At 36.3% G+C, this 27,405-nt stretch overlaps 1 protein-coding gene across 1 annotated transcript in view; it reads left to right on the top strand.

Moving 5' to 3' along the window:
- Positions 1–1,776: 1,776 nt before the first annotated feature.
- Positions 1,777–27,405, top strand: part of LOC136041540 (PR domain zinc finger protein 2-like) — a gene marked incomplete in the record, with an annotated part of 121,977 nt that continues 96,348 nt past the window's right edge. Inside the window, 3 exon segments of the mRNA XM_065726234.1 lie at positions 1,777–1,919; positions 9,797–9,931; positions 21,766–21,936. Coding sequence (XP_065582306.1) covers positions 9,874–9,931; positions 21,766–21,936 — 229 coding nt within the window.

Below are 27,405 nucleotides of genomic sequence, written 5' to 3'. Positions count from 1 at the left end.
TCTAATAACGAGACAAAGGGCCTGAGTCATAGATCTCAGCAAAGAATGTCTAAACAGGTTTTTTGGAAGTGACCGAGAAATAGCAAGGCTCTGACTTAGATACTGTATTATTGCGTAATATCTTTGTCAATAGGAGAAACTATATGACGAGTATTAGCTGAACTGATAGCTTTTGCTAAATTCAAAAATATGTAGCGCTGTATGAGCAAAACTATTCAAATTAATGACCTACTTGTTCAAAAAACAGAGACAATTTTAACTGTAGAAAAATCAAATTTCTAGGTGGTATAATAAAGTAGTTATAGTAAATTGAATGTCAAAAAGTGTGAAGAGTGAACAAAGTGACCGAGTACCGGTCGTCTTACCCTATATATATATATATATATATATATATATATATATATATATATATATATATATATATATATATATATATATATATATATATTTGTTCACTGATTGACCTTTTATAAAACTCTTACCCTGTGTGGATTTTGAGGTATTCAGTTAAGCCTGAGTGAAATTGCTGAATATTGGATAAAACATTATGCTAAATTAGTCAAAAAGTAACTCATTTGCTGTACAAATAGACTTATATTTTGACCATAATATGCCTATTTCTTTGTTATTTTAACATGCTGTTAATTCTGTTTGTTTTGTCAGTAAACTTTTCTATATTATCTTAATAAGGGTTTGACTAGCCTAATTTTGATATTTTAGTCATGAACAATGCTTTTTATATTAAATGCACTTACAGTCAGTAGTTGAGCCTAATCTTAGACATAGATATCAAGCTGAGTCTAATCTTAGAAAAGGCTGTCCAATCTTAGAAATATGAAATTGATTTTGAAATAAAGTGATTAGTTCACTGGCAGACTCAATTTTAAACCACTTTAGTCTGTATTTAATTTTTATAGCCTGAAACAATGGTTTTCCAGCATTATTGTCAGCTAATTGTAATTACTGTAGTCATAACTATCAATTAATCCCAACTACCTTTATCTAGATATGCCATATATAAGATTCAGAGCTTGTTACATGTGTTTAGGAAGTACATAATAATTCACAATATTTTGTCAAAGTACAGGTGGTTTTGCTTCAGCCCTAGTAGGTTACTTGGACAGTGCCTAATGTATGGGTAGGGTGTTGTTTGATGCATTTTCAGTCAAGTAACCATAAAACTGGAAAGAACATACAATATAAAATTTTATGGTAGTCCTTTTATTTGCTTACAATGTGTACTTCAGAAGCAGCCAACTACTAAATATTTACCAGTGGCAGAAAAAGTAGTAGGCCTACCATTTGATTTCTTATTTTATATATTTTTTTTCCAAATGTATTTTCTTTCTCTTTTATATTATTTTCTTACAAGGGACTAGAACTGCTATGGTATCACTTCTCAATAAGCATGCATAGTAGGTTCATAATTTTGGATATTATGTAGATTGGGATTACTTAATGGTTGAGACCAGGCTATTTAATACTGGTTGGCAACAGTAGAAAAAATTAGTTTTTCTGAATTTTTTCTAAAACTTAAAAAAGCTACACTGTCCTTTAAAATACTATTTATTTTGCTTCACGGCACCTTTTTGAGATTGAATGTATGCATAATTGAGTATTTCTATGATTTGGATATGCTAATCTCGTAGTACTTTTACTTCCCGTGTCAAAGATTAGGCTGTATTTTCCAATTTTTGGCTCAAGTTTAAAGTGTATGTTCCTAATCAAACTCCATTTTTGTCTATCAATGCATTTGAAATTATAGGTGTTATGTAACACTATAATATTCAAGCTAATCTACCATTTTGAAGAAAACTTAAACCAAACCAATGGTGAAGGAATCTGCTTTCTAGGTGATACAATAAAGATTTCACAGAAATTTAACAGTTGGGAGTGCTGACCAGCTTTCCAAGTAGTAGGTATTGTACCCTAGCCACAAGTAATATAACTTGTATATTATTTTCATTACTTGAATTGTCATTCACCTTTTAAATTAATTATCACTTGTATTCCTAACCTATTGAATTGCATCATGGTAAACTACCATGAAATAAAAAGAACAGCTAGACAAATTTATCAATGTGTATATCATAACTAAGATTAGGTTTTTTGTGTAGTTTTCATGTTCTAAAAAAAGTTTAATTTGTCAACAATGTCATCTTTAAGACTAATACATCTTGTCAAGGGGTGTTCTAGGGCCATTATCCTTTTGATTTTGAGCTATGAACTGTTCATGTAAAGCAACAATTACTTCTAAATTGGAAAAAAATACTAGCCAGTAAACTTTTGTGTTTTAGGAAGGGATGAAAATCTAATTAGACAAATCTGGAAAACGTTATGAATATTTTAGCACTTTTTAGTGCAAATATCTCAATTTTTCCATTCCCACAAGACTTTTATAGACAGATTCATTGCCCTAATGAATTTTTTTTTTCTCCTGCAAGCTTTCTCTGCCTTCATAAATTTGTTAAAATATAGTTAAAAGGTTAAAATGGAAATCCTAGTTTTTTGTTTTACATCTTTTAAGATATTCAACCAATTAAAATTCCTTTTTACATCCTAAAAAACTAACACCATATACCCTTCTGTCAATGATGTCTTCTAAGGTTGCTGAATTTTGTTTTTTAGAGATTTAAAATCATATAATAAAATTTAGTGATTTCATGGCCAGTAAAGACTATTGACAGCCATATGTCTACTCAAAAAACATTTCCCTCTCAATCATATGTTGTTGTGTTAGTTTTGTGTTCTCAGTAAAGTGGTACTTTTTACAGGGTTTGAAAAATAAAAGGAAATATCACAAGCCAGTTTACTTCAAACAGCTTTCAGATGTATGATGTACAAACTAGAAAGCAATAATTTTTGTTTACTTAAACTTTCAACGTTGTCCTTTACTTTCACCAGAAAAACGTTGGGTTTTTAAAATTGATTTTTATGGCACTTGGTATTAACCAAGTGACATATAGCAATCACAAATTCTGTTGGTCTGTCGGTTGGTCCTGGTTTTGCTACTTTAAGTACTTCCAGGTAAGCTAGGACGATGAAATTTGGCAGGCGTATCAGGGACCGGACCATATTAAATTAGAAGTAGTCATTTTCCCGATTTGACCATTTGAGGGGGATTGGGGGGCTTTTTAATTTGGAAAAAATAGAAAAAATAAGTATTTTTAACCTACAAATGGTTGATCAGACCTTAATGAAATTTGATGTTTGGAAGGATATCGTGTCTCAGAGGTGTTATTTTAAATCCTGACTGGATCTGGTGACATTGGGGGGGGGGGGTGAGTTGGGAGGGGGGAAACCTAAAATCTTGGAAAACACTTAGAGTAGAGGGATTGGGATGAAACTTGGTGGGAAACATAAGTACAAGTCCTAGGTACATGATTGACATAACCGGAACGGATCCGCTCTCTTTGGGGTAGTTGCGGGGAGGGTTAATTCTGAAAAATTAGAAAAAAATAAGGTATTTTCAACTAACAATTGGGTGATTGGATCTCAATGAAATTTGATATTTAGAAGAATATCGTGTCTCAAAGCTCTTATTTAAATCCCGACCCGATCTGGTGACATTGGGGGGAGTTTGGGGGGGGACCTATAATCATGCAAAACGCTTAGAGTGGAGGGATCGGGATGAAAATTGGTGGGAAAAATAAGCAGAAGTTTTAGATACGTGATTGATATAATTCGAACAGATCCGCTATATTTGGGGGATTGTGGCGGGGGGGGGGGTTAATTGTGAAAAATTAGAAAAAATGACGTATTTATAACTTATGAAGGAGTGATCGGATCTTGATGAAACCTCATATTTAAAAGGACTTCGTAACTCAGATCTCTTATTTTAAATCTCAACCGGATCCAGCATCATTGGGGGGGGGGGACTGGATATCTTAGAAAATGCTTAAAGCGGAGAGATCAGGATGAAACTCGATGGGAAGAGAAAAACAAGTCTAAGATACGTGAATGACATAATCGGACCGGATCTGCTCGCTTTGGGGGAGTTGGGGGGGGGGGTTAGGGTTAATTCTGAAATTAGAAAAAATTAGGTATTTTGAACTTGCAAAGAAGTGATTATATCTTAATGAAATTTTATATTCAGAAGGATCTCGTAACTTAGATATCTTATTTTAAATTCCGACTGGATCCAGTGTCAATAGGGGGAGGGGGGAATCGGAAATCTTGGAAAACGCTTAAAGCAGAGAGATCAGGATGAAACTTGGTGGGAAAAATAAGCACAAGTCCTTGATACATGATTGACATAACTGGAACGGATTCACTCTCTTTGGGCTAGTTGGGGGTGGGGGGTTGTTAATTCTGTAAAATTAAAAAAAATGAGGTATTTTTAACTTACGAACGTGTGATCGGATCTCAATGAAATTTTTTATTTAGAAGGATATCGTGTCTCTAAGCTCTTATTTTAAATCCTGATCGGATCTGATGAAATTGAGGGGGGTTAGGGGGGGGGGGACCAAGAATCATGGAAAACGCTTAGAGTGGAGCGATCAGGATGAAACTGGATGGGAAGAATAAAAACAAGTCTAAGATACCTGACTGACATAACCGGACCGGATCCGCTCTCTTTGGTGGAGTTGGGGGGGGGGTAATTCGGAAAAATATGGTATTTGTACCTTACGAATGGGTGAGCAGATCTTAATGAAATTTGACATTTTGAAGGATCTTTTGCTTTAAAGCTCTTATATTAAATTCCGACCTGATCCTGTGACATTGGGGGGAGTTGGAGGGGGAAACTGAAATTCTTGGAAAACGTGAAAATTGGGGTATTTTTATATATTATGAATAGGTGATCAGATCTTAATGAAACTTGATATATAGAAGGATATTCTGTCTCAGATTCTCCGTTTTCGACTCGAATTGGATCCGGGGCCATAGGGAGCTGGAGGAGAAAAACAGAAATCTTGGAAAACGCTTAGAGTGGAGAGATCGGGATGAAACTTGATGGGAAGAATAAGCACAAGTTCTAGACACGTTTCTCTGTTCTCTTTGGGGGAACTGGGGGCTGTTAATTTGGAAGAATTAGAAAAATTGAGGTATATTTAACTTAAAACGGGTGACCGGATCTTGATGAAATTTAATATCTAGAAGGAATTCATGTCTCAGAGTTCTTATTTAAAATCCCAACCAGATCTGTTGACATTGGGGAGATTTGGAGGGGGAAATCGAAATTATTGGAAAACGCTTAGAGTGGAGGAGTCGGGATGAAGCTTGGTGGATAGAATAAGCAAATGTCGTAGATACGTGATTGACGTAACCGTAGCCTACTGGATTCGCTCTCTTTGGGAGAATTGGGGGACGGGTTCAGTGCTTTGGCGAGTTTGGTGCTTTTGGACGTGCTAAGACGATGAAAATCCGTAGGCGTGTCAGGTAGCTGCACAAATTAACTTGATAAAGTCGTTTTCCCAGATTCAAACATCTGGGGGGCTAAAGGGAGAGGAAAAATTCAAAAAATGAGGTATTTATAACTTATGAGTGGGTGATCAGATCTTGATGAATTTTTATATTTAGTAGGACATCGTGACTCAGAGTTCTTATTTTAAATCCTGACCGGCATTAAGTCTCTGATTTTCCTTTTAAATCAATCTAAAGGTTCTTAGAATTTTGTTAGAGCTCATACCATATGAGCTCTTGGCTTTTAGCTCTTCTTGCCTTGTCACAAGTGCCAGTAAGCTCTTAGCTCTTGTTTTTTTTTATAAGTTTGACAAAAACCTTACAAGATTGCTTTTCCCAACTCAAGAAAATAAACTTTAGAAGTCAACACGATTTTTTGTTAAAACATACTAAACATAGGTTTTTATGGCATTCGGCATTAACCAAGTGACATATAGCAATCGCAAATTCTGTTGGTCTGTCCTGGTTTTGCTACTTTAGGCACTTCCAGCTAAGCTAGGACAATGACATTTTGCAGGCGTATCTGGGACCGGACCAGATTAAATTAGAAATAGTCGTCTTCCCTATTTGACAATCCTGGGGGGGGGGGAGTGGGGGACAGTTAATTCAGAAATATAGAAAAATGAAGTATTTTCAACTTACAAACGGACGATGGAATCTTAATTAAATTCGATATTTGGAATGATATTGTGTCTGAGATTTTATATTTTAAATTCCGACCAGATCCGGTGACATAGGGGGAGTTGGAGGGGGAACCCAAAATCTTGGAAAACGCGTAGAGTGGAGGGATCCGGATGAAACTTGGTGGGAAAAATAAGCAAAAGTCCTTGATTCGTGATGTACATAACCGGAATGGATCTGCTGTGTTTGGGGGAGTTGGAGGGGGAGGAGAGTTAATTCTGAAAAATTAGAAAATGAGGTATTTTTAATTTACAAAGGAATGATCGGATCTCAATGAAATTTGAAGTTTGGAAGGATATCGCGTCTCAGGGCTCTCATTTTAAATCCCGAATGGATCCCACGACATTGGGGGGGGGGGTCGGGGGACCCCCCCCCCCCGACCCTTTCATTTGAATCGGATCCGGGGCATAGGGAGCTGGAGGGGGAAACAGTAATCTTGGAAACTGGAAATCTTGGAAAACACTTAGAGTGGAGAGATTGGGATGAAACTTGATGGGAAGAATAAACACAAGTACTAGATACGTGATTGACATAATTGGAATGGATCTGTTCTCTTTGGGGGAGAGGAGGGGGTAGTTGATTCGGAAAAGTTGGAAAAATCGAGGTATTTTTAACTTAAGAACGGGTCACCAGATCTTGATGAAATTTGATATTTAGAAGGAAATTACGTCTCAAAGCTCTCATTTTCAATTACGACAAGTTTTGGTGACATTGGTGGGAAATGCAGGGGGAAACCAGAAACCTTGTAAAACGTTTAGAGGGGAGAGATCAGGACGAAATTTGGTGGGTAGAATAAGCAAATGTCGTAGATAGTTATTAACGTAACCGGACTGGATCCGCTCTCTTTGGGGGAGTTAGGGGGTCCAGTGCTTTGGTGAGTTTGGTGCTTCTGGATGTGCTAGGCCGATGAAAATTGGTAGGCGTATCAGGGACCTCCACAAATTGACTTGATTAAGTGTTTTTCTCGGATTCGACCATCTGGGGAGGGTTAAAAGGAGAGAAAAAATGAGGTAATTTTAATTTAGAAGTGAGTGATCGGGTCATAATGAATTTTGATATATAGAAGGACCTTGTGTCTCAGAGCTCTTATTTTAAATCTCGACCGGCATTAAGCATCTGATTTTCTTTTAAATCAATCTTTTGATTTTTAAAATTTTGTTAGAGCTCATGCCATATGAGCTTTTGGCTCTTGGCTCTTCCGACCTCGTCGCCAGTGCCGTGTGAGCTCTTAGTTCTTGTTACTTTGTAGCTGTGTTAAACTTGCTCTAAAAAAAAAATTCTTCAATTTTATTGCACAAAGAGTGAAAGGGGTATATTACTTTTGTACCTTTAAGGAGGTTTTAATAAAAAGTTTAATGTCCATGAAACATTGTCCCGCATGAATTACATGGAAATTTTTAGTAAATGGCACCAAAAAATGCCATTATTGGTGTCATATTATCAAGTGAAATTTATTAAAAGCCCAAAGTAATATTTTTTTCTGTTTTTCTCCACAATAGTTGGTAAACATGTAGAATACAGGGTAGGCCTATTAGAATATATTAGGGAATTTTTAGTAAATGCCACCAAAAACTGCCATTCTTGGTGCCATTCTATCAAGTTGAATTTATTAAAATCCCAAAGTAATTATTTTTTCTGTGTTTCACCACAATAGTAGGTAAATTTATATTAGAACCAAAAAAAAATTTATGAAATTAACTGAAATTGCACCACCTCTGCAGCCTACAGGGGTATGGAGTATTTTTTTTTTCAAGGAGTGAATGAAACATAAATACCGCTGCCCGCTTAATATTATATTAAAACAATCAACCATGGATGTAAAATTTGGAATTACCTTACAATTTATTTACCATATAACTGATTAAGTTGCATAGAGAACCAACAATTTTAGTTTGATTTTTCATGGAATGGATTAACTTATTGAAGCTAAATATAAAAAACAAGTTTTATTTAAGTGAAAATAAGGAGCAACATTAAAACTCAAAGCAAACAGAAAGTATTCTGTTTACAAAGGGTTGCCCCTCCTCAATACCCTGCTCTTTATGCTAAAGCTGTTAGCACTTTTAAAAAAGCTTCCTAATCTGATTAATTGCTTCTGTGTTTTAGTAGCCGTTCTTAAAAAATTTGAACAAACATTCCAATTTTAACGTATTATCAAGTTTTCTGGGAGAGGACGACCCTTCATATACAGAACATTTCTTCATATACAGAACTTCATATACAGAACTTTGAGTTTTAATGTTGCTCCTTACTTTCAGTAAAAAAAACTTGCTTTTTTTAAATTTTAATTTCTGTTATTTTTTCATTAATGTAGTTAAATCTGGCTCACCCTCCATGAAATATACCCCACCCCACGAGAAATTCTTCCATGGTAATTTCTTCCAGTGTAGTCCCCCCACCGCTCGATTCAAGTTCCCTCCTGACAGATCCATCCTAGCTGAAAATGCCCTCTCCCCATAAAATTCCTTGCAGATGATTCGGCCTGAAAAAGTATCCCTAGCATAATTTCATTTGAAACATACTTTAGTCTCTAATTGGTTTCTAGATCACACCAGAAAGGCCCCATTCTGTGGAAGTGTTTTCTGGAAATCAAAACATTCTGAAAATAGCCCATGAATATTTCCTCCAGAACATCTCCATATGCAAAATTGGGTTGGCAAAGAGAATTTAAGACAATAAAAATGTATAGGAATTCTCTCAAATCCCCCAAGTTCTGTGGAAGTTTTTTCTGGAAATCAAAACATGCAGAAAATAGCCCGTGAATATTTTCTCCAGAACATCTCCATATTCAAAATTGAGTTGGCAAAGAGAATTTAAGACAATAAAAAATGTATAGGAATTCTCTCAAATCCCCCAAGTGTAAAATTTTTCCTGGAAAATTCTCCCCCCCCCAAAAAAAACATCCCCAAGGACGATTCTCCCTATGGAAATCTCCTCCAAGCATCCCCCCCCAAAAAAAGAGAAACTTCTATATACTTCCCAATAACAAATAGTATATGTAAACAATGGGCTAATTTCATAACTTACTGGCCTCTCCCCATTGACTGTGGGGGATTATTTTACCCCTAAATACATAGTCATTTGATATCTTAACTATACTGAAAAAAACGGTTATCTCAAAATTTTGATCAGATAATTTTGGGAAATAATTGGGCATGGGAGGGGGGTCGGTTGTCCTCCAATCTCTTTGATCACTTAAAAAGAGCGTTATTTCAATAGCTTTAAATTTTTCAATTGAAAAATTTAATTTTAGTGCCAATATTTCATTACAGTTACCCCTGAAAAAAAAAAAAACAACAAACAAATAAACACGCATCTATGATCTGTCTTCTGGTAAAAATAGCAAAATTCTGCATTATTCTATATAGGAGCTTTGAAACTTCTACAGTTGGGTTCTCTGTTACAGTGAATCTGATAGTGTGCTTTTTATCAAGATTGCTTGAATTTTAGGGACTGCCCCCCCCCCCCCCTATTTCAAAAATGAAGCAAATTATTCTCAGGCTTGTAACATATGGTGGGTAACTTGATGAGTCTTATGTATTTGGAATCAGCTTAATAAGCTGATTTTTATGTATCCATCGATTTCAGAATTCTTTTTTTTTAGAGTTTTGGTTACTATTTAATTCACTTACATTTTTATTGTTTCTACTAGTGATAGAAAAGGAATAAATTATATGTTTGACTTTCTTTATCTTAGTTTTCTTCATTACAGTGAAAATTCAAACTTGTTATCCCTTCAAAATGTAAAGATTTCAAATCATCAATAGAAGTAATTTATTCAAGACACGTATGACCATGGAAGCAATGGAGACAATTTATTTGGTTGACAATATCACTGGTGTGACAGGTAAATAGTAATTACATTTATTTAGCCAAGAACAGGCATGGATTATTTCTAGTTTATCATCACTTCTTCTTCAGAGTTGCAGTTAAAAAGTTAGAAACTATAAAGTCCTCTAACTTGTTAAAAAAAAAATTCTCATTCAGTGGAAAAAGGTTTACGATCAGCCCTTAGAAAAAAGGCTGGAATAAAACAAATATAATGAGTAAGAAATTAGGTTGTATTGGTTTTTACTTCAGATGTATCTGATTGGTGGTTAAGTTGAAGGACAAAACAGAGGACAATTCTATTTTTGCCCAATAATTTTCAAGTGTTTCCCTGAAACCAACATTAAGGAAAACAGTTTTCTTCAGAGGAGCTATTAGCCACTCTTTGTAATATGTATTCATCATCTTTTCTGCTGAGTAAATGTATAACTTCAGCTGAAAAGATGAGGTTGTACATTCATGCACAACCTCATGAAGTTGTGCATTCATTTTACACAGACAGATTTTGCTGAATCACTAAAGCTACTTACTTGGTTTTTCCTGTGTTGGCTGTTTTATAAAACTATGTACATGCTATAATGAAACCTAATTTGATGACTAACTGCTCGGAATCTATCATTTTGACAACAAGCAACCTATAAAAATATACCTATTCTGTAACGTCACATTTCAATACCATTTCAATTACAATAACATCACATTTTCATACTATGAAACTTGATTTCGCTTGGTAACTGAACAAATATAAACCGAATGGTGATTTAATTTAATCCACTATAAAAGTGTACATAGACAAAGGAGCCTTACAAACCTAATCTTAAGTGTACATAGACAAAGGAGCCTTACAAACCTAATCTTAAGTGACAAACTCTGAAATAGTTTGTTTGAAAACATTCGAGTATGGGGTTCATTTGTCCTTCCTACTGAAGAACTTTTTTTAGCCTGTCCTGACTTTGATGTCTGCATTCTATAGAAGAAAAAATTAGAATACTCACCTTCAAAGCTCAAGTGCTAGCAAACTTTAAAATTTGATTTTTCAGGGATATCTCCTCAATAAGGAGGTAGGGTACACTGGTGAACAATATGACATGTCTTTTCTATGTGGTCCTTCAATTGACTGTTCATTCTTCATTTCTGGATTAATATCTTAAAGTGGGATTTAAATCAGCATAGCCTTTTACTTTGGACAAAAATTCAAAGTCATACTTTTTGTAAAGACCAAGTGAGAACCTTGATTCTTTACAAGCCATTGTTAAAGACTGTGAAAAAAGGTTTAAAAAGGTGTGGATGCCTCTGCAGATTTAGTAATTTCTACTGGCACCCTATGTAGTCCTGCTTGATTAAAGAGAGCTATGTAATCTTGATCTTAGCCTAGTCTGTTTGAATTCTTGTTAAATGTGGAATATTAAGAATTTGTGCCTCATCTTTTGTGATCTAGTCCAGTTCTAAAGACTTAATTAGGACCAAGAGTATATTTAAATATGCTCTGAAAAGCTGATGCTGACTTACTTGAAAAGCTGACTTTGGTCAAAATATACAAGGCTAAAAAGCCAAAAGCTAACTTAGGTTAATGTACCCTAAAATAAACATTTTGTTTTTTTGCATATTTGATAAATGTCATTTTTTTTTAAAAAGCAGCCTTTAGTAGTAGATAAATAGTTGTTTATATATAGGGGAGAGAGGGTGAAACCATGCATTTCAAGCTATTGACCTCTACAAGGCAAATATATAGAGATACAAACTTCCTTTTTACACATATAGATAGCTCAATTATTCACTTTTCTTGGTATGTTTTCAATGACTTCCATTGAGTCGTTTCTTGGTGAGACCCAAGTATGTAAGACCTCTTCAAATATCCAAAGTCGCCCCAACCACATGATCACTTTGGACATACACATTGGTCATTCCCGAATTCATTAATTAATGATTGTAATAATATAATTACACTGTATTTATTTTTACTTAATATAATATAGAAGTTAAATGTAACATTCAATTTATTTATCAGAAACTGGGCTAAATCATTGCTAAATTTACAGCTTTGGCGGTTTGCCCATTTACTCTTGCTTAAACTGGTGCTTGAGTCTTTATTATAATTTTTTAAAAGTCAGTTTCTGCACAGTCTCGACATTTAAGGAAGATGAGCTTCCCAGTAGACTTGCAGAGGTAGTTTATTTTTGCTACTCTGCCACTTATTTTTTAGTTTTGTCTATATATTAACACTATAGTTTTGCTTTTTTCACACCATTAATCTTACAAGTATAAAATTTCCACGAGAAAAATCTTTTTCAGTCTCAAGCCCACCGATGCTTCCATTATGTGAAGACTCATCATCCAACTCGTTGTGGAGCTTCATATCTGTATCTGAAATGCTGTCACTTGTTTCATCAGTAATAAATGAAACTGTTGACCTTTTCTAGTTCTTAGTGAACCTTAGCTGGTATTTCTGTCATAATTCTACTTTTGCCCTTCCAGCAGTTTTGTCTGGATACACTTGCATATCTTGCCTTTGGATATAGTCTGATGCTTTCAGGAGTTGGGGCTATAGGCAAGTATGATATTCATCAATGCTGATCCATCAAGGAAGGAGTTGAAGCAAGAACTGAGCGAGGGTAAGGATCATTCATATTGGAAGGATCTTGGGTACTCTTTTCAGCTGGGTCTGGGTGGTTTGTCACTTCAGCTGGCAAAAAGTCAGCTTGTGTAAAAACATCAGGATTTAAAGGCCATATTCCTGCCTTTGCAAAACTAGCTGTGAGGTTTTGAGGTTTCATATTTTCCAGAAAGGGATGCTTGCTCAACTTAGCTATTTCATGTAGGCTATTGAGATTTCCTGAAAAGGGTTTAACTGCATCCAATTGCCAAATGACTCCCTGATGGCATATTTCGATGGTGCATGCAATGAAATATCAAGGGGCTGGAGATGGTAGGACCGATGGAGAGGAAAGGTTAGGTGGTGGATGTTGTTATCTTTGCACAAGGAAACTACTTCTTCTGAAGTTTGCCTTTCATAATTGTCAAACAATAGTAAGACAGGGTCTTTTTTGCTGAGTTGGACCTCTTTTAGAAAGTGTTCCATTGAACAAAGAAAATTTTCCGAGGTAATCCACCTGCTGCAATGGTCAAAGCCAATAAATTCTGGCAATTCATCTCAATGAATACTCTCTGGAGCTTTGACGCTTGGAAAAACAAATGATGGTGGAATCGTCTGGCTAGTTGCAGATATGAAGCATAGCATTGTCGTATTTTACCCTCTTTCTGCCAACAAGGTTCGTGCCACCTATTTTGCTTCCTTTTTTAGCAATCAACGCTGGGGTCTGCACAACTGTGATTACTCCTGTTTCGTTTTACTTCCTAATGCAGGAGGAAAATGATACTTGCAATACAACTCCTGAATGTTATGACAGAAGGAACCCATTAAAACGGCATTAAAGCCGTTAGCACAATCCTAGCTTGTATTTTTCAGGTTTTCTGTTGGACAAACTGGCGTTCCGCCTGTTAAATACTTTTATCCAATCAATTCCTGCTCTATCATCGAGTTCCCAGCTTGATAGGAAATTGATTTTCAGTGTTATTGGTAGGCCAACTTTCTTGTGACATAGAGAGAGTCAGCGTATGATTCAGCAATGAGTGTTTTTCAAGGTCAACAGCGAGCTCTTTCTCTTGTTTGGGACTAAAAAATAGCCTAGTGTTATCCTGAACACTATCATTTTCATCATTACTACAACTACTACCACTCTAATCTAAATCTTGTAGTTACTCGGAAAGACGAACTCCCATTTACGAATTGAGTAACAGGACACCTGACTAATTCTGGATTAGGAGGACCACTCTCCATTCCGATAGAGTTGGAAACAGTCAGTAATAGAAAATTATAATCGTCAGCATCTGAAGAAAACATCACAGAAATTGCATAGATCACACCTTTGAGGTATGGAATGGAAAGAAGTCTGCAGGTCCTTTATAACGAAAGTGGAATACTTTGCAATTTTCTACCTCTAGCTACATCTAATCCCATTTTCGAGGTTAAGAAAAACTCTTCCATTAGTAGGAGGCGAAACCAGATATTGTAACAAGCCCCGGAGCCGCCCCAGAAATAGTACCGGAGTTGCCCCTTATTGATGCCATTTTGAAAGTTTATTTTTTTGTAGATAACGGCCCGAAACTTACTGATGAAAATTACCATCCAAATAGCTGGGGAATACCTCGTCTAATTTTGCTAACTTGCGGCCCAAGAGCTACAATGACTTATAAATATTTGACAAAGACTACATGTGTCAAGATTTCCAGCGAGCATATAAAAACTACTTTACCCATTTCTTGGTTGTTTCTTTTATCATGAATCTAAAACTTGCAACAAAGTTTAATTACATAAAGGACACCTAGTGACAATTTTTTGAATGGATTAGCTCAAAAACTTTATACAAGAAATCTAATGTACGTAGTCTCCCCCTTGCGCTTTCACCTCTCCCCTCTAAGCTAAAAAACGTTGATCAGTGCAGTTAAATGAAGCAAACTGTATGTATGATTAGCAGCGCAATAGTGCTGCCTAAGTAAAAAGCAATTTAGGCATAATCTTTTTTTTTACCGTGAAAAAATAATGACCGTGGATTGTCAGTTTAATTTACCTAAACTGATATTTATTCGTTAAAGTTTCAGTAATTTTTTATTTATTAAAGTAAAGAAGTGAAAATATTTAACATGTTTTTTTTTCAGTAAAGTGCAAATTATGTTCTAGTCTTGAGAAGGCATGGAGCTTGTCAGATCTACCAATCTTAATTTTTTCTCGTTTTGAGTTTTACTCGGTTATTTATTGTAATTCCTGTTCGTTCTCGGTTTCATTTAATTATTGATAGTGATTTGTGGTAGTTTTAAGCTTGGAAGATTATTTAATTTTATTTCTGCTCATTTTTGGTTTAATGATGTGTAGGTAAAAAAAAAATAAAAAAAAATCGTCGCTCAAGTCAGTTAAATAAAGCAAACTGCACGAGGGGTGATCCGTTTGAACATAAGAACACAACGATAGTTTGTTTCAAAAAAGTAAATTCACTTTCCAAAAGTAAAAGTGTATATAATTTACTGTATTTTTCTGCATAGTTGTCATGTTTTTTCAAACACTTATCGGACCTCTCTATTAATTTTAAATAAACCTCCTCATAAAAACTTGGCACCTGCTCCAATAACCATGAGTTCACTGCCGTTTTTGTGTCATCGTCATCATTGTAACGGTTGCCACTGAGGTGGCAATCGATTTAACTGGAGACGAAACATGGGTTTCGCATATCAAGCCCAATCGAAGCATTAGAACATAGAATAGAAACACTCAAACTCCCCTGTAAAATTGAACGCCTAAGAGACTCCCCCCTGTGCAAAATCATGTCGTCAGTGTTTTGGAATAGGTATGGTGTTTTGTGGGTTGACTTCATGCAAAGAGGAAACACCATCAATGCTGAAGCACACTGTCAAACTCTCAGAAAGCTCCGCGGAGCTTTTTAAAAATAAAAATAAAAATATTTAAAAAATAAAAATGGCCTGCTTACAAAGGGAATTGTCCTTCTTCATGACAGTGCAATATCTCATACTGCAGGTCAGACTCGCAATTTGTTGGACAGTTTCGGCTGGGAAGTTTTAGACCATCTACCCTACAGTCTTGATCGAGTGATTGCCAGCCGTTTTAACACGTCAGTGGCAACCGTTAAAATTATGATGATATCTTAACCGAATCAGGTGGCAAGTTTTAATGAAAAGGTTACTTTGAAATTAGTTGGGAGTTATGATAAGTGCTTGAACAAACTTGGCAACTGTGCCATTAAATAGAGTAACGTATGTACTTTCTGAAAATAAATTTACTGTTTTGAAATTATTTCTTGTCGTGTGCTTATCTTCATCCGGACATTACTCAAAAAACACCCCTTGCGTTAGCCTAAAAACAATGATGTCTTAGCTAAAACTGTCACTTGCTAAATAGATTAAATGTTTCTAAATTTTGTAGCAATAAAACATATATAAGTTAAAAGTTATTTTGTTGTTGTTTATGAGGATTTCCGGAGAAATTAATCAAGAAAATTTGTTATTGCTGTTTTCATTACTTATTGTAACCAATTTATTTTGTAACCTTCTTGAGTTTTCTTAAATGAAGTTTCTTAAAAATGTTCTTTGTCACTTGAGTTTTAATGTATTTTTGCCTATCTAGATTTAAATACAGCTCATATTTTCTTATTGGTAATCATTAAATGTAAAAACTTTTTTGTCTCTTTTTATGGCACTTGGTATTAACCAAGTGACATATAGCAATCGCAAATTCTGTCGGTCTGTCTGTCGGTCCCGGTTTTGCTACTTTAGGCACTTCCAGGTAAGCTAGGACGATGAAATTTGGCAGGCATATCAGGGACCGGACCACATTAAATTATAAATCGTCGTTTTCCCGATTAGACCATCTGGGGGGGGGGGGGAGTGGGAGGCTTTTTAATTCGGAAAAAATAGAAAAATTTAAGTATTTTTAACTTACGAACGGTTGATCAGATCTTAATGAAATTTGATGTTTGGAAGGATATCGTGTCTCAGAGCTGTTATTTCATATCCCAACCGGATATGGTGACATTGGGGGGGGGGGGAATTGGGAGGGGGAAACCTAAAATCTTGGAAATACTTAGAGTGGAGGGATCGGGATGAAACTTGATGGGAAAAATAAGCACAAGTCCTATATATACGATTGACATAACTGGAACGGATCCGCTCTCTTTAGGGTAGTGGGGGGGGGGGGTTAATTGTGAAAAATAAAAAAAATCAAATATTTTTAACTTACGAACGGGTGATCGGATCTCAATGAAATTTGATATTTAGAGTGAAGGGATCGGGATGACACTTGGTGGGAAAAAAATAAGCACAATTCCTAGATACATGATTGACACAACCGGAACGGATCCGTTCTCTTTGGGGTAGTTGGGGGGGGGGGGTAACTAAAATAATAGAAAAAATGAGGTATTTTTAACTTCCGAACGGGTGATCGGATCTTAATGAAATTTAATATTTAGAAAGATATCGTGTGTCAAAGCTCTTATTTTAAATCCCGACCGGATCTCGTGACATTGGGGGGGAGTTTGGGATGGGGGAACCTAAAATCATGGAAAACGCTTAGATTGGAGGGATCGGGATGAAACTTGGTGGGAAAAATAAGCAGAAGTCTTAGATCTATATAATTGTAAAGGATCCGCTCTATAGGGGATGGGGGAGGGGGGGCTAATTCTGAAAACTTAGAAAAAAATGACGTATTTTTAACTTACGAAGGAGTGATCGGATCTTCAGGAAACTTCATATTTAGAAGTACCTCGTAACTCAGATCTCTTATTTTAAGGTCTTTCAGATCTTTTTTATTTTATTTTTACGCGATTTACATAATTTGAATGGATCCGCTCTATTGGGGGGGGGGTAATTCTGAAAAATTAGAAAAAAGGACGCATTTTTAACTTACGAAGGATCTTCAGGAAACTTCACATTTAGAAGGAGTCGTAACTTAGATCCCTTATTTCAAATCTCAACCGGATCCAGTGCCATTGGGGGGGGCAGTTGGGGGGTACCGAAAATCTTAGAAAATACTTAAAGCGGAGAGATCAGGATGAAACTGGATGGGAAGAATAAAAACTTGTCTAAGATACGTGACTGACAAAACCGGACCGGATCTGCTCTCTTTGGTGGAGTTGGGGGGGGCAATTTTGAAAATTGAGGTATTTGTAACTTACGAAAGGGTGACCAGATCTTAATGAAATTTGATATTTAGAACGATCTTGTGCTTTAAAGTTCTAATTCTAAATTCCGACCAGATCCTTTGATATTGGGGGAGTTGGAGGGGGAAACCAGAATTCTTGGATAACGTGAAAATTGGGGTAGTTTTATCTTACGAATTAGATGATCGGATCTTAATGAAATTTGATTTTTAAAAGGAATTCACGTCTCAGAGCTCTTATTTCAAATCCCAACCAGATCTTTTGACATTAGGGGGAGTTGGAGGGGGAAATCTTGGAAAACACTTGGAGTGGAGGAATCAAGATGAAGCTTGGTGGATAGAATTAGCAAATGTCCTTGATACGTGATTGACGTAACCGTACTGGATTTGCTCTTTTTGGGGGAGTTGGGGGGAGGGGTTCAGTGATTTGGCGAGTTTGGTGTTTCTGGACGTGCTAGGACGATGAAAATTGGTAGAGGTGTCAGGGAGCAATACAAATTGACTTGTTTAAGTCGTTTTCCCAGATTCGATCAGCTGGGGGGCTAAAGGGACAGGAAAAATTAGAAAAAATTAGGTATTTATAACTTACGATTGGGTGATTGGATCATAATGAATTTTGATATTTAGAAGGACATCGTGACTCAGAGCTCTTATTTTAAATCATGACCGGCATTAAGCCTCTGATTTTTCTTTTAAATCAATCTATTGATTCTTAGAATTTTGTTAAAGCTCTTACCATATGAGCTCTTGGCTCTTAGCTCTTCTTGCCTCGTCACAAGTGCCATATGAGCTCTTAGCTCTTGTTTTTTAGTAGTTTTTCGCAAACTTACTTCTTCACCATGTATTTTTGTTACTGCAAACTAATCTGTTACAAAATTTCTTTTGCTTACTAAATTTTTATAAACATTTTATTCACTAAGTTTTTTGGCTAACTAATTTTTGGCAGAACCTTTTCTTTATGCTCCCAAATTATTCTAAGAAGAAGATTTGTATTAAAAAAACACACAGAAAATGTAAGTCTTGAAGTAAAAATTATAAAAAAAAACATCTTGAAATTTTTAGTTTTATATACAAATCAGTAACTTTCAACTCCAAAATCACATTATGAAAATGTAATTTTTGAATTGGTGTGCATAAATTTTTAAATGGACAAACTAAAATCGGTGTTCAGAATTGAATATAAATAAGATTTGCCTGAGGAGGTAGCATCGCTGAATGTTTCATCCCAATATATCTTTCAGTCCTAAGATACAAGGAATGGTGAGTTGGGAATCTCCATCTCCGTTTAGCGGGTGAGTTTATTGTACCTAGTTTAAATGCTAAATTGACTATTTTCGGAGGGCATGACTGTATCTTTGAAAGACAATTACTTACTTGCAATCGTACGGGAGGATTTCCCTGCTTGAGCTTACAGAATCAGACGACTAACTCACGAAGAAGGAGAAGACCAAGTAATTATTGACACCAGAACTCCGCAACTAGAACAACCTGCCAAACTTGTATCTTTCATAGAATCTTTCATAGAAAACCGAAGTTTCATTGTTTGTGTAGGTTCAGCCTCTTGACCCAAAACTTCAATAACCAAAGGCCTTCCACAGGGTGCAGCCCTGAGTTGCCTCCTCTTTTCCCTATTTCTCTGGGACATGAACCTCCCACATACAATTTACAGTATGCTGATGATCTGGTATAATGGGCAACTGGCAACACCTTTGAGATTGCACATTCGAAGTTGCAAAATACACTTTTCCAATTTGAAAAATTTTCTCGAAAGTCCAATTTACCTATTGCACCTACAAAGTCCAAAATTATCCAATTCCACCATAAGCGAAATAATCCTAATGCAAGTATTCCTAAATGGAATACTTATTTCCGGAGGACAATCAAATTATCTAGGCCTCATACTCAACCAAAAAACTAAACTTCCATCTTCACATCACAAACACAATGAAAAAAATGCTATAGAAAATTAAGAATAATAAAAGGAATACTAACCCCACCTTGGGACTGTAATGAGAAAACATTACTCCAATTTTATAAATCACATATAAGACCCCATATTGATTATGGCCTCATAGTTTATGGTGCTTGCGCTAAGACCCATATGCAAAAAATCGAAACGACACAAAATGATATAATCCGTCTGATATTTGGTCTTAGGAAATACTATGTTTCTGCTTACTGAGAGTGGACTATCACCAATAAAAAAAAGAAGAAGATCTCTGCTAATTAATTACCTTACAAAATTGAAGCCAATAATTCTCATACCCTGCATAACTGGTTAAGAAATCCATCTATGTTTAGAGGCATTGCCAATGAATATGGAAATACCCAGAAGAAGTTCCCAGTGCCAGTAAAATCTATTACACCCTTATTCCCACAACCCCCCCTCATGGAGTTGGTCAATCCCCAGGATAAAAACTGATTTCTCAAAGCGGACCAAAAAACTCACCCCCATTGCTTTTATACAGAAAAAATTTGTCGAGCTCAATGCTGTTGCATACAAAAACCATTTTCAAATTCTTGTTGATGGGTCCAAAATGAATGAGAAAGTGGCAAGCGGAGCGTTTAATCCGGCCCATAACATTGCTGTAGGTGAGAGATTACACGATAATGCATCTGTAATGTCTGCCGAGTTAAATGCCATAATCATGGCATTAGAGTTCCTCATTGTTAATGAATATATGACTGTTAATTTTTAAAATATTATAATATATTCTGACTCTTTATTAAGCCTTGAGCTGCTTTCTTCAGCTTCTCAGTATAAGATGGATATTGATACATTTTTTTGTCTTAGGATTATTGATATTCTCGCTTCAAAAGATATTTTAACTCATCTCCAGTATATTCGAAGCCACTTGGGTATAATAGGTAACCATAAGGCAGATGAAATAGCAAAAAATACTTTAAATATCGACCAGCCAAGTGGGAGACCAATCCCCATTGGAAATATTTACCGCTGGTGACTTACAGAGGTACTGATAAATAATAAGAATCCAACCTTATCACCTTTCCCAGTAAGCACCTCTCCAAGATTTATCATAGAATTCGGTCAGGTTCAAATGGGCTAAATTTTCAGGCGTTTTCATATTAGCTCCCTAATTCAAGTTGTGAAGTTCCATCTTCCCCCCTTCGCAGGTCATGTTATCTTAAAAATGAAACAATAGATCATTGCTTATTTGAATGTGATATGCTGACGTATACCCTGCAATGTAAAATGTTAGAATGCTTCAAAAACCACAAAATTCCACTAACAGCCAAGATTCTTGCTGACCATACTTGCTCACAGAGCACAGAACTCAATATATATTCTCTTATAATTCAAATGCTAGTATCAAAAGATTTACTGCAAGAAATCTGAGCAGATTCAAGAAAAATAAGACAAACCAGCTCTGTAGCTCTAGGAAAAGGCCTGAATAGTCTCGACTGAAAAGCCCCGCCTCCTGAAAAGAAGAAGAAGAAGAAGAACTCGAACCCCTGCTCTTACGGACAAAGGTTTCGAAGTAGGCTAGCCTCTCTACCGTGATAATCTTTTGTACCTGGTCTTCAATTGACTAATAGTTTCACATCTATTAGGCTATGGAGATAAGGCTGGAGATCGGGGATATTTTTATATTATGTATTCACAATTGGTAGATAGAATATAGCCTACACTTCAGCAGGGACGTCTATTGAGGGTAGGTGCTTTTGCATTCTTCCCCTAGATTTTTGACAGCTTACATATTTTCAAAAGCAGAGTATTTTCATTGAAAACTCGCTTTTTACTATTTCATTTTTTTCATTAGATAAATAAATATTCTCGTTACTTTAGATTTTGAGAATTATGTTCTTTTTTACATATTCTCTAAAATGGAAATCAAATGATTCAACTCTGATAAGAATGTAGCGTCATAGTTGCTTAATATCTTTTAACTGCCAAGAAAAAAACAGTAGAAAAGGATAATTTTCACTGGATTTCACATATGAAACTGGAGTGAAAGAACTACAAGAATTTAGTCTGTATTGAAAATTGTTGAATGTATTCAGTTTTCAAAAATACTTCATACGTTATCAAATGTATAGCCTGCGGAAAACACCGTATGTGATGGTCTGTCGACCCATTTGAAAATTAATGTGTGTTGTCTTTTTTTCAGAATTAGAAGATATACCGCCTACTAATAATGCACATCTTTTTGGGAGCACGTGTCCTGTTCCGCCAGCTGAGCAAGAACACAATTCTTTGGTTGTGTGTCCAGGAACATCTACAAAATTTCAACCTGACTCGGATCCCCTCAGTATATATTCAGCTACTAGCAAAATGATAGGTATGTTGTAAAACATATAGAGGTGCATGTTGTTATCTCTTACTAAATTTATGTTATTTTGTTAAGAGAGAGAGAGAGAGAGAGAGAGAGAGAGAGAGAGAGAGAGAGAGAGAGAGAGAGAGAGAGAGAGAGAGAGAGAGAGAGAGAGAGAGAGAGAGAGAGAGAGAGAGAGAGAGAGAGAGAGAGAGAGAGAGAGAGAGAGAGAGAGAGAGAGAGAGAGAGAGAGAGAGAGAGAGAGAGAGAGAGAGGAGAGAGAGAGAGAGAGAGAGAGAGAGAGAGAGAGAGAGAGAGAGAGAGAGAGAGAGAGAGAGGGAGGGAGAGAAAGAGATTCTATGCACAGTAAAGTAATAGAAAATATGTAAGATAAGATAAGATATTTATTTCAAAAAAATCACTATCACAAGCCCTCAAAGGGCCGAATTCGGACTTCGGAGTCGACTAATAAATCAAACAAAGCAAAAAACACAAAGCTAATAATAATAAATAATCAAATTATGAGTCAAAAAAATAAATAAAAATATATAAGTCAGAAAAAAAAGGAAAGGGGACAAAAAAGTATAATAACACAGAAATGAACAAGAAATAAACATATATCTACAAATTAAAAGGGACACTAAAAAAAGTCCAAAAACTCACAAAAAAAGAACGAAGCATAAAACACACGAAAAACACATATGAATTAAAAGGGAAACTAAACCAAAACAGCGGGAGGCAAGCAAATTAGTGTAACGACCTAAAGCACCTCACAAAAAAAAGAAGGGGGGGGGGAGAAACTAGTTGGCTATTTTATTTATTTTTTCTGTGATGAAGGGGACAAAGGTTTTTTCATATCTGGAAGTAACGCAGCGAATGGGAGACAAAACTGGGATAGGCTCAGAAACAGCTCGAGGCTGTCGTAATCTGGATGGTGAGTGACGTTTGGGGAAAATATTTGCCGTCCGAGGGTTCGTTATTGCATTTTTTGAAAAACGGAGGCACAACGACGACCTCCTTCGCTCAAGGGTTTCCAAACTAGCTTTTTTTAGGAGCAGAGAGTAAGGCACCTTGCCTTCTTTGAAAATTATTCGCAAGGCTCTTTTTTTGGATTGACTCAATTTTGTCTGATTCTTCACGGGAGATGCCAGGGTGCCAAACTGGACAAGCATATTCAAGATGCGGACGGACCAAAGACGTGTACAACCTTAAGGAGTGAGAAGGGGGGACGCTATATTTATTTAGGAGCTTAAGGAGGGCGATAGACGCATTAGCTTTATGGATGATATCTTTAACGTGGATATCCCACTTTAAATTGAAGAAATTGTGACTCCAAGTAATTTAAACCGAGGATGCATAAATTTCAGGAGGGATAGGATTAAGAAAACAGGGCGAGGATTTGAGGAAACAAATCGGCATTATCATGGACTTAGAGGGGTTTACGGTCATATCTAGGTCCAAAGCCTCAATTCCAATTTCATTGAGAATACTCATAGGGTCACTTAGTAAATTTCTGAAGCAACTTTCAACAATCGTTAGGTCATCAACAAATTTCCAACGGTCTGGAACTTCCTTCGCAAGGCTGTTAACCATGACTGAAAAAAGGAGGGGGCCTAGGAGAGTTCCTTGGGTATGTCATTGTAGATAGGGAGAGGATTTGAGTAATGGTTCTGGTATTTAACCACCTGTGATCTATTTGTTAAAAAGGAGGCAACCAATTTTACCAGTAAGGTTCGATATTGAACTCGCTTTCTAGTTTCTCAATTAAAATATTGTGGTTAACAAGGTCAAAGGCTTTCTGAAGGTCAATAGAAATTAAGTTTAGCCAGGAATTAGGTTTTTCGAGGGTTTTCCCGATGTGGTCAATAAGAGAAACGAGGTAGTGGGAAGTAGAAGTTGATTTTATGTTTCCAAATTGTTTCAGGTTAGTAAGAGGTAGGATTTTTCCTTTAGCAAATCTGCAAGGAATCCTTCATACAATTTTGAAAAAATAGGAGTAAGCGTAATAGGTCGAACGCCATCAAAGCCAGGCTTTCCCTTTTTCTTTTTCAAAGGGGTAATAAAACCCTGTTTTCAAATTGTTGGAATTTGCCCAGACTTAGTACATGACTGGGTACATGATAAAATTAGCAGAATAGCTCCCCTAACCCCTCTTAACCCTTTGTGACTTAAGTTTAGGATTACAATTTCAATCGATCTGTCTGTCCCGGTTTTGCTAGTTTGGGCACTTCCAGATAAGTTAGGACGATAAAATTTCGCAGGCGTATCAAGGACGAGAAGAGAATAAATTAGGAATAATCGCTTCCCCGATTCGACCATCTGGGGAGGAGTGATGGGGACGGTTAATTCGGAAAAATTAGAAAAAATGAGATATTTTTAACTTACGAATAGGTGATTTGATCTTTATGAAATTTGATATTTAAAAGGATATTTTGTCTCAGAGCTCTTATTTTAAATCTCAACTGGATCTGGTGACGTTGGGGGGAGTCGGAGGGGGAAACCTTAAATCTTGGAAAACGCTTCGAGCGGAGAGATCGGAATGAAACTTGATGGGAAATATAAGCACAAGTCTTAGATACGAGATTGATATAACCAAAATGGATCCGCTCTCTTTGGGGGAGTTGGGGGGGGGGGTTATTTTGCTAATTTGGAAAAATTAGAAAAAATGATGTATTTCTAACTTATGAACGAGTGATCGGATCTTAATGAAATTTGATTTTTTGGGAGGAACACGTAACTCAGACCTCTTATTTTGAATCCCGACTGGATATGGTGACATTGGAGGAAGTTGGAGGGGGAACCAGAAATCTTGGAAACGTTTCCGAAGAGGTGGGGACTTGTAAGAATATTTTTTTTGGTAGGGGCCATGGTTGTATCGAGAAGTGGAGGGAGAGCCATAGTGCGTATTTATTTTTGAGGTGATATGGGACTCAGCATGCAGTTTTTGCATAGAGATGAGAGATTAAGTATGTTATGACTGTTATAATTTTTTTTAATAAACCCGAATGAACTGAAACTGAACTGTTTAGAGTGGTGATATCGTGATGAAACCTGGTTGGGAGAATAACCACAAGTCCTAGATACGTGATTGACATAACCAGATCGGATATGCTGTCTTTGGGAGAGATGGGGGGGGATATAATTCAGTAATTTAGAAAAATTAGAAAAAATGAGGTATTTTTAACTTGCGAACTTGTAATTGGATCTTAATGAAATTTGGAATTTAGAAGGACTTTGTGTCTCAGAGCTCTTTTGCTAAATCCTGACCGGATCTAGAGACATTGGGGGGAGTTGGAGGAGAAAACCGGAAATATTGGAAAACGCTTAGAGTTGAGTGATCGTGATGATACTTGCCGGGAAGAATAAGCACACGTCCTAGATACGTGATTGACACAACCAGACCGGATTTACTTTCTGTCGGGGAGTTGGGGGGGGGGGGGGGTAAATTCGGAAAAATGGGGTAATTTTAACTTACGAACGGGTGATGAGATAGGAGAGGTCGTGACGATACTTAGTGGGAAGAATACGCACAAGTCCTAGATAATCTATTTAAATAAGAGGACAGAATTTACTCTCTTTGAGGGAGTTGGGGTTTGTTCGGAAAAATTAGAAAAAATGAGGTATTTTTGACTTACGAACTTGTGATCAGATCTTAGTGAATTTTGATATTTAGAAGGGCCTCGAGTCTCAGAACTCTTATTTTAAATCCCGACCGGATCAGGTGACATTGGGGAGAGTTGGAGGGGAAAACCAGAAATCTTGGAAAACGCTTAGAGTGTAGAGATCGGGATGAAACTTTGTGGGATGAATAAGCATATGTCCTTGATACGTTATTGACATAACTGGACCGGATGCACTCCATTTGGGCAGGTCGGGGGTGAGGGAGAATAAAAATTAGAAAGAATGAGGTATTTTTAACTTACGGACGGGTGATCGGATCTTAATGGAATTTGTTATTTTGAAGGATCTCGTGTATCAGATCTTTTATTTTACATCCCAACCGGATCTCATGAGATTGGTTGGTTGGGGGGGGGGGGGTCGAGGGAGGAACCGGAAATCTTGGAAAACGCTTAGAATGGAAAGATCGGGATGAAACTTGGTGGGAAAAATAAGCACAAGTCCTAGAGTTAGTAGATCGCAATTTAAGTTTCTGTCGGTCTGTCTGTTGGTCCCGGTGTTGCTAGTTCGGACGCTTCAAGATAAGCTAGGACGATGAAAGTTGGCAGGCGTATCAGGAACCTGACCATATTAAATTAGAAATAGTCACTTCCCTGATTCAACCATCGGAGGGTGGGGGATTGGAAGGACCGTTAATTCGGAAAAATTATAAAAAAATGAGGTGTTTTGAACTTAGGAACGGGTTATCGGATATTAATGGAATTTGATATTTAGAAGGACCTTGTGTCTCAGAGCTCTTATTTTAAATCCCGACCTGATCCGATGACATTGGGAGGAGTTGGATTGGAAAACCGGAAATCTTGGAAAATATTTGGAGTGGAGAAATCGCAATGAAACTTGGTGGGAGGAAGCTGTTGGCTCTTGGCTCTTCCGATCTCGTTACAAGTGCCAAATGAGCTCTTGACTCTTGTTTTTAATTTGCCTTGTTGCTTCTGAAAGTAAGCAGGGTTTTATATTGTGCTAACAGTGGTATATTTAATATCAGTAAAATAGGTAGCCAAGCCTCATACATGAGTCATCTAGAGCGAAGGAGGCATGAAATTTCTCTATAGATATGGCTAGTCGAACTTCATTTTTTTTTTTATAAACTTTTTATTCGCGAAGTTTTTATGCTAACTAATAGAACCTTTAACTAAAATAGAACCTTTTTTCTGCTCAACAATTTTTTTGAGAAGGAATTTATAAAAAACAGAAAAATCTAAATCTGTAGTTTTTTTTAGTTAAAAATCTAAGTTTTTATTTTTATATACAAATCAGTAACTTGCAACTCCAAAAATAATACTTTGAAAATATTATAATATTTTTTGCAGTGTTTTGGGTTGAACTAAAATCGATGCGCAGAATAGAATATAAATGAGATTTGCCTGAGCGGGTAGCATTGCTGAATGTTTTTATAAATGGGAATCTCCGTTTGTAAAAGAAAAATATCTTTAGCAAGTGAGTTTATTTTACCTAGTTTAAATGCGAAATTGGCTAATTTTGGAAGGCACAATCATGTCTTTCAAAGACGATTATCTGATTGCAATTGTGCTCAATTGCAAGAGGATCCCCTCTGTTTCAGGTTACCGAGTCACACTTCTGTTATAGACGAATAGGGCTGTATAATTGGCTGAAACGTTCAGGCTTAATTGTATTCACAATTTACCATTGCAACTCTGATAAGAATGTAGTAGTGCCCTAAGAGCCGAATAACTTTGAAACTGTCAAAACAAAAACAGTTGACATGATAGTTTTTAGGTATGAATTACCTGTGTATAAAATATACGATTCGCCTTATTGCTTAGTAGCAATAAGATAAGCCTTATTGCTTACTATTTG

This window comes from Artemia franciscana, unplaced genomic scaffold (assembly GCF_032884065.1).
Source record: "Artemia franciscana unplaced genomic scaffold, ASM3288406v1 PGA_scaffold_237, whole genome shotgun sequence".
In the NCBI taxonomy this organism is placed as follows: domain Eukaryota; kingdom Metazoa; phylum Arthropoda; class Branchiopoda; order Anostraca; family Artemiidae; genus Artemia; species Artemia franciscana.
The sequence above is the reverse complement of the archived record's forward strand: the minus strand, read 5'-3'. Positions and strand labels throughout refer to the sequence as shown.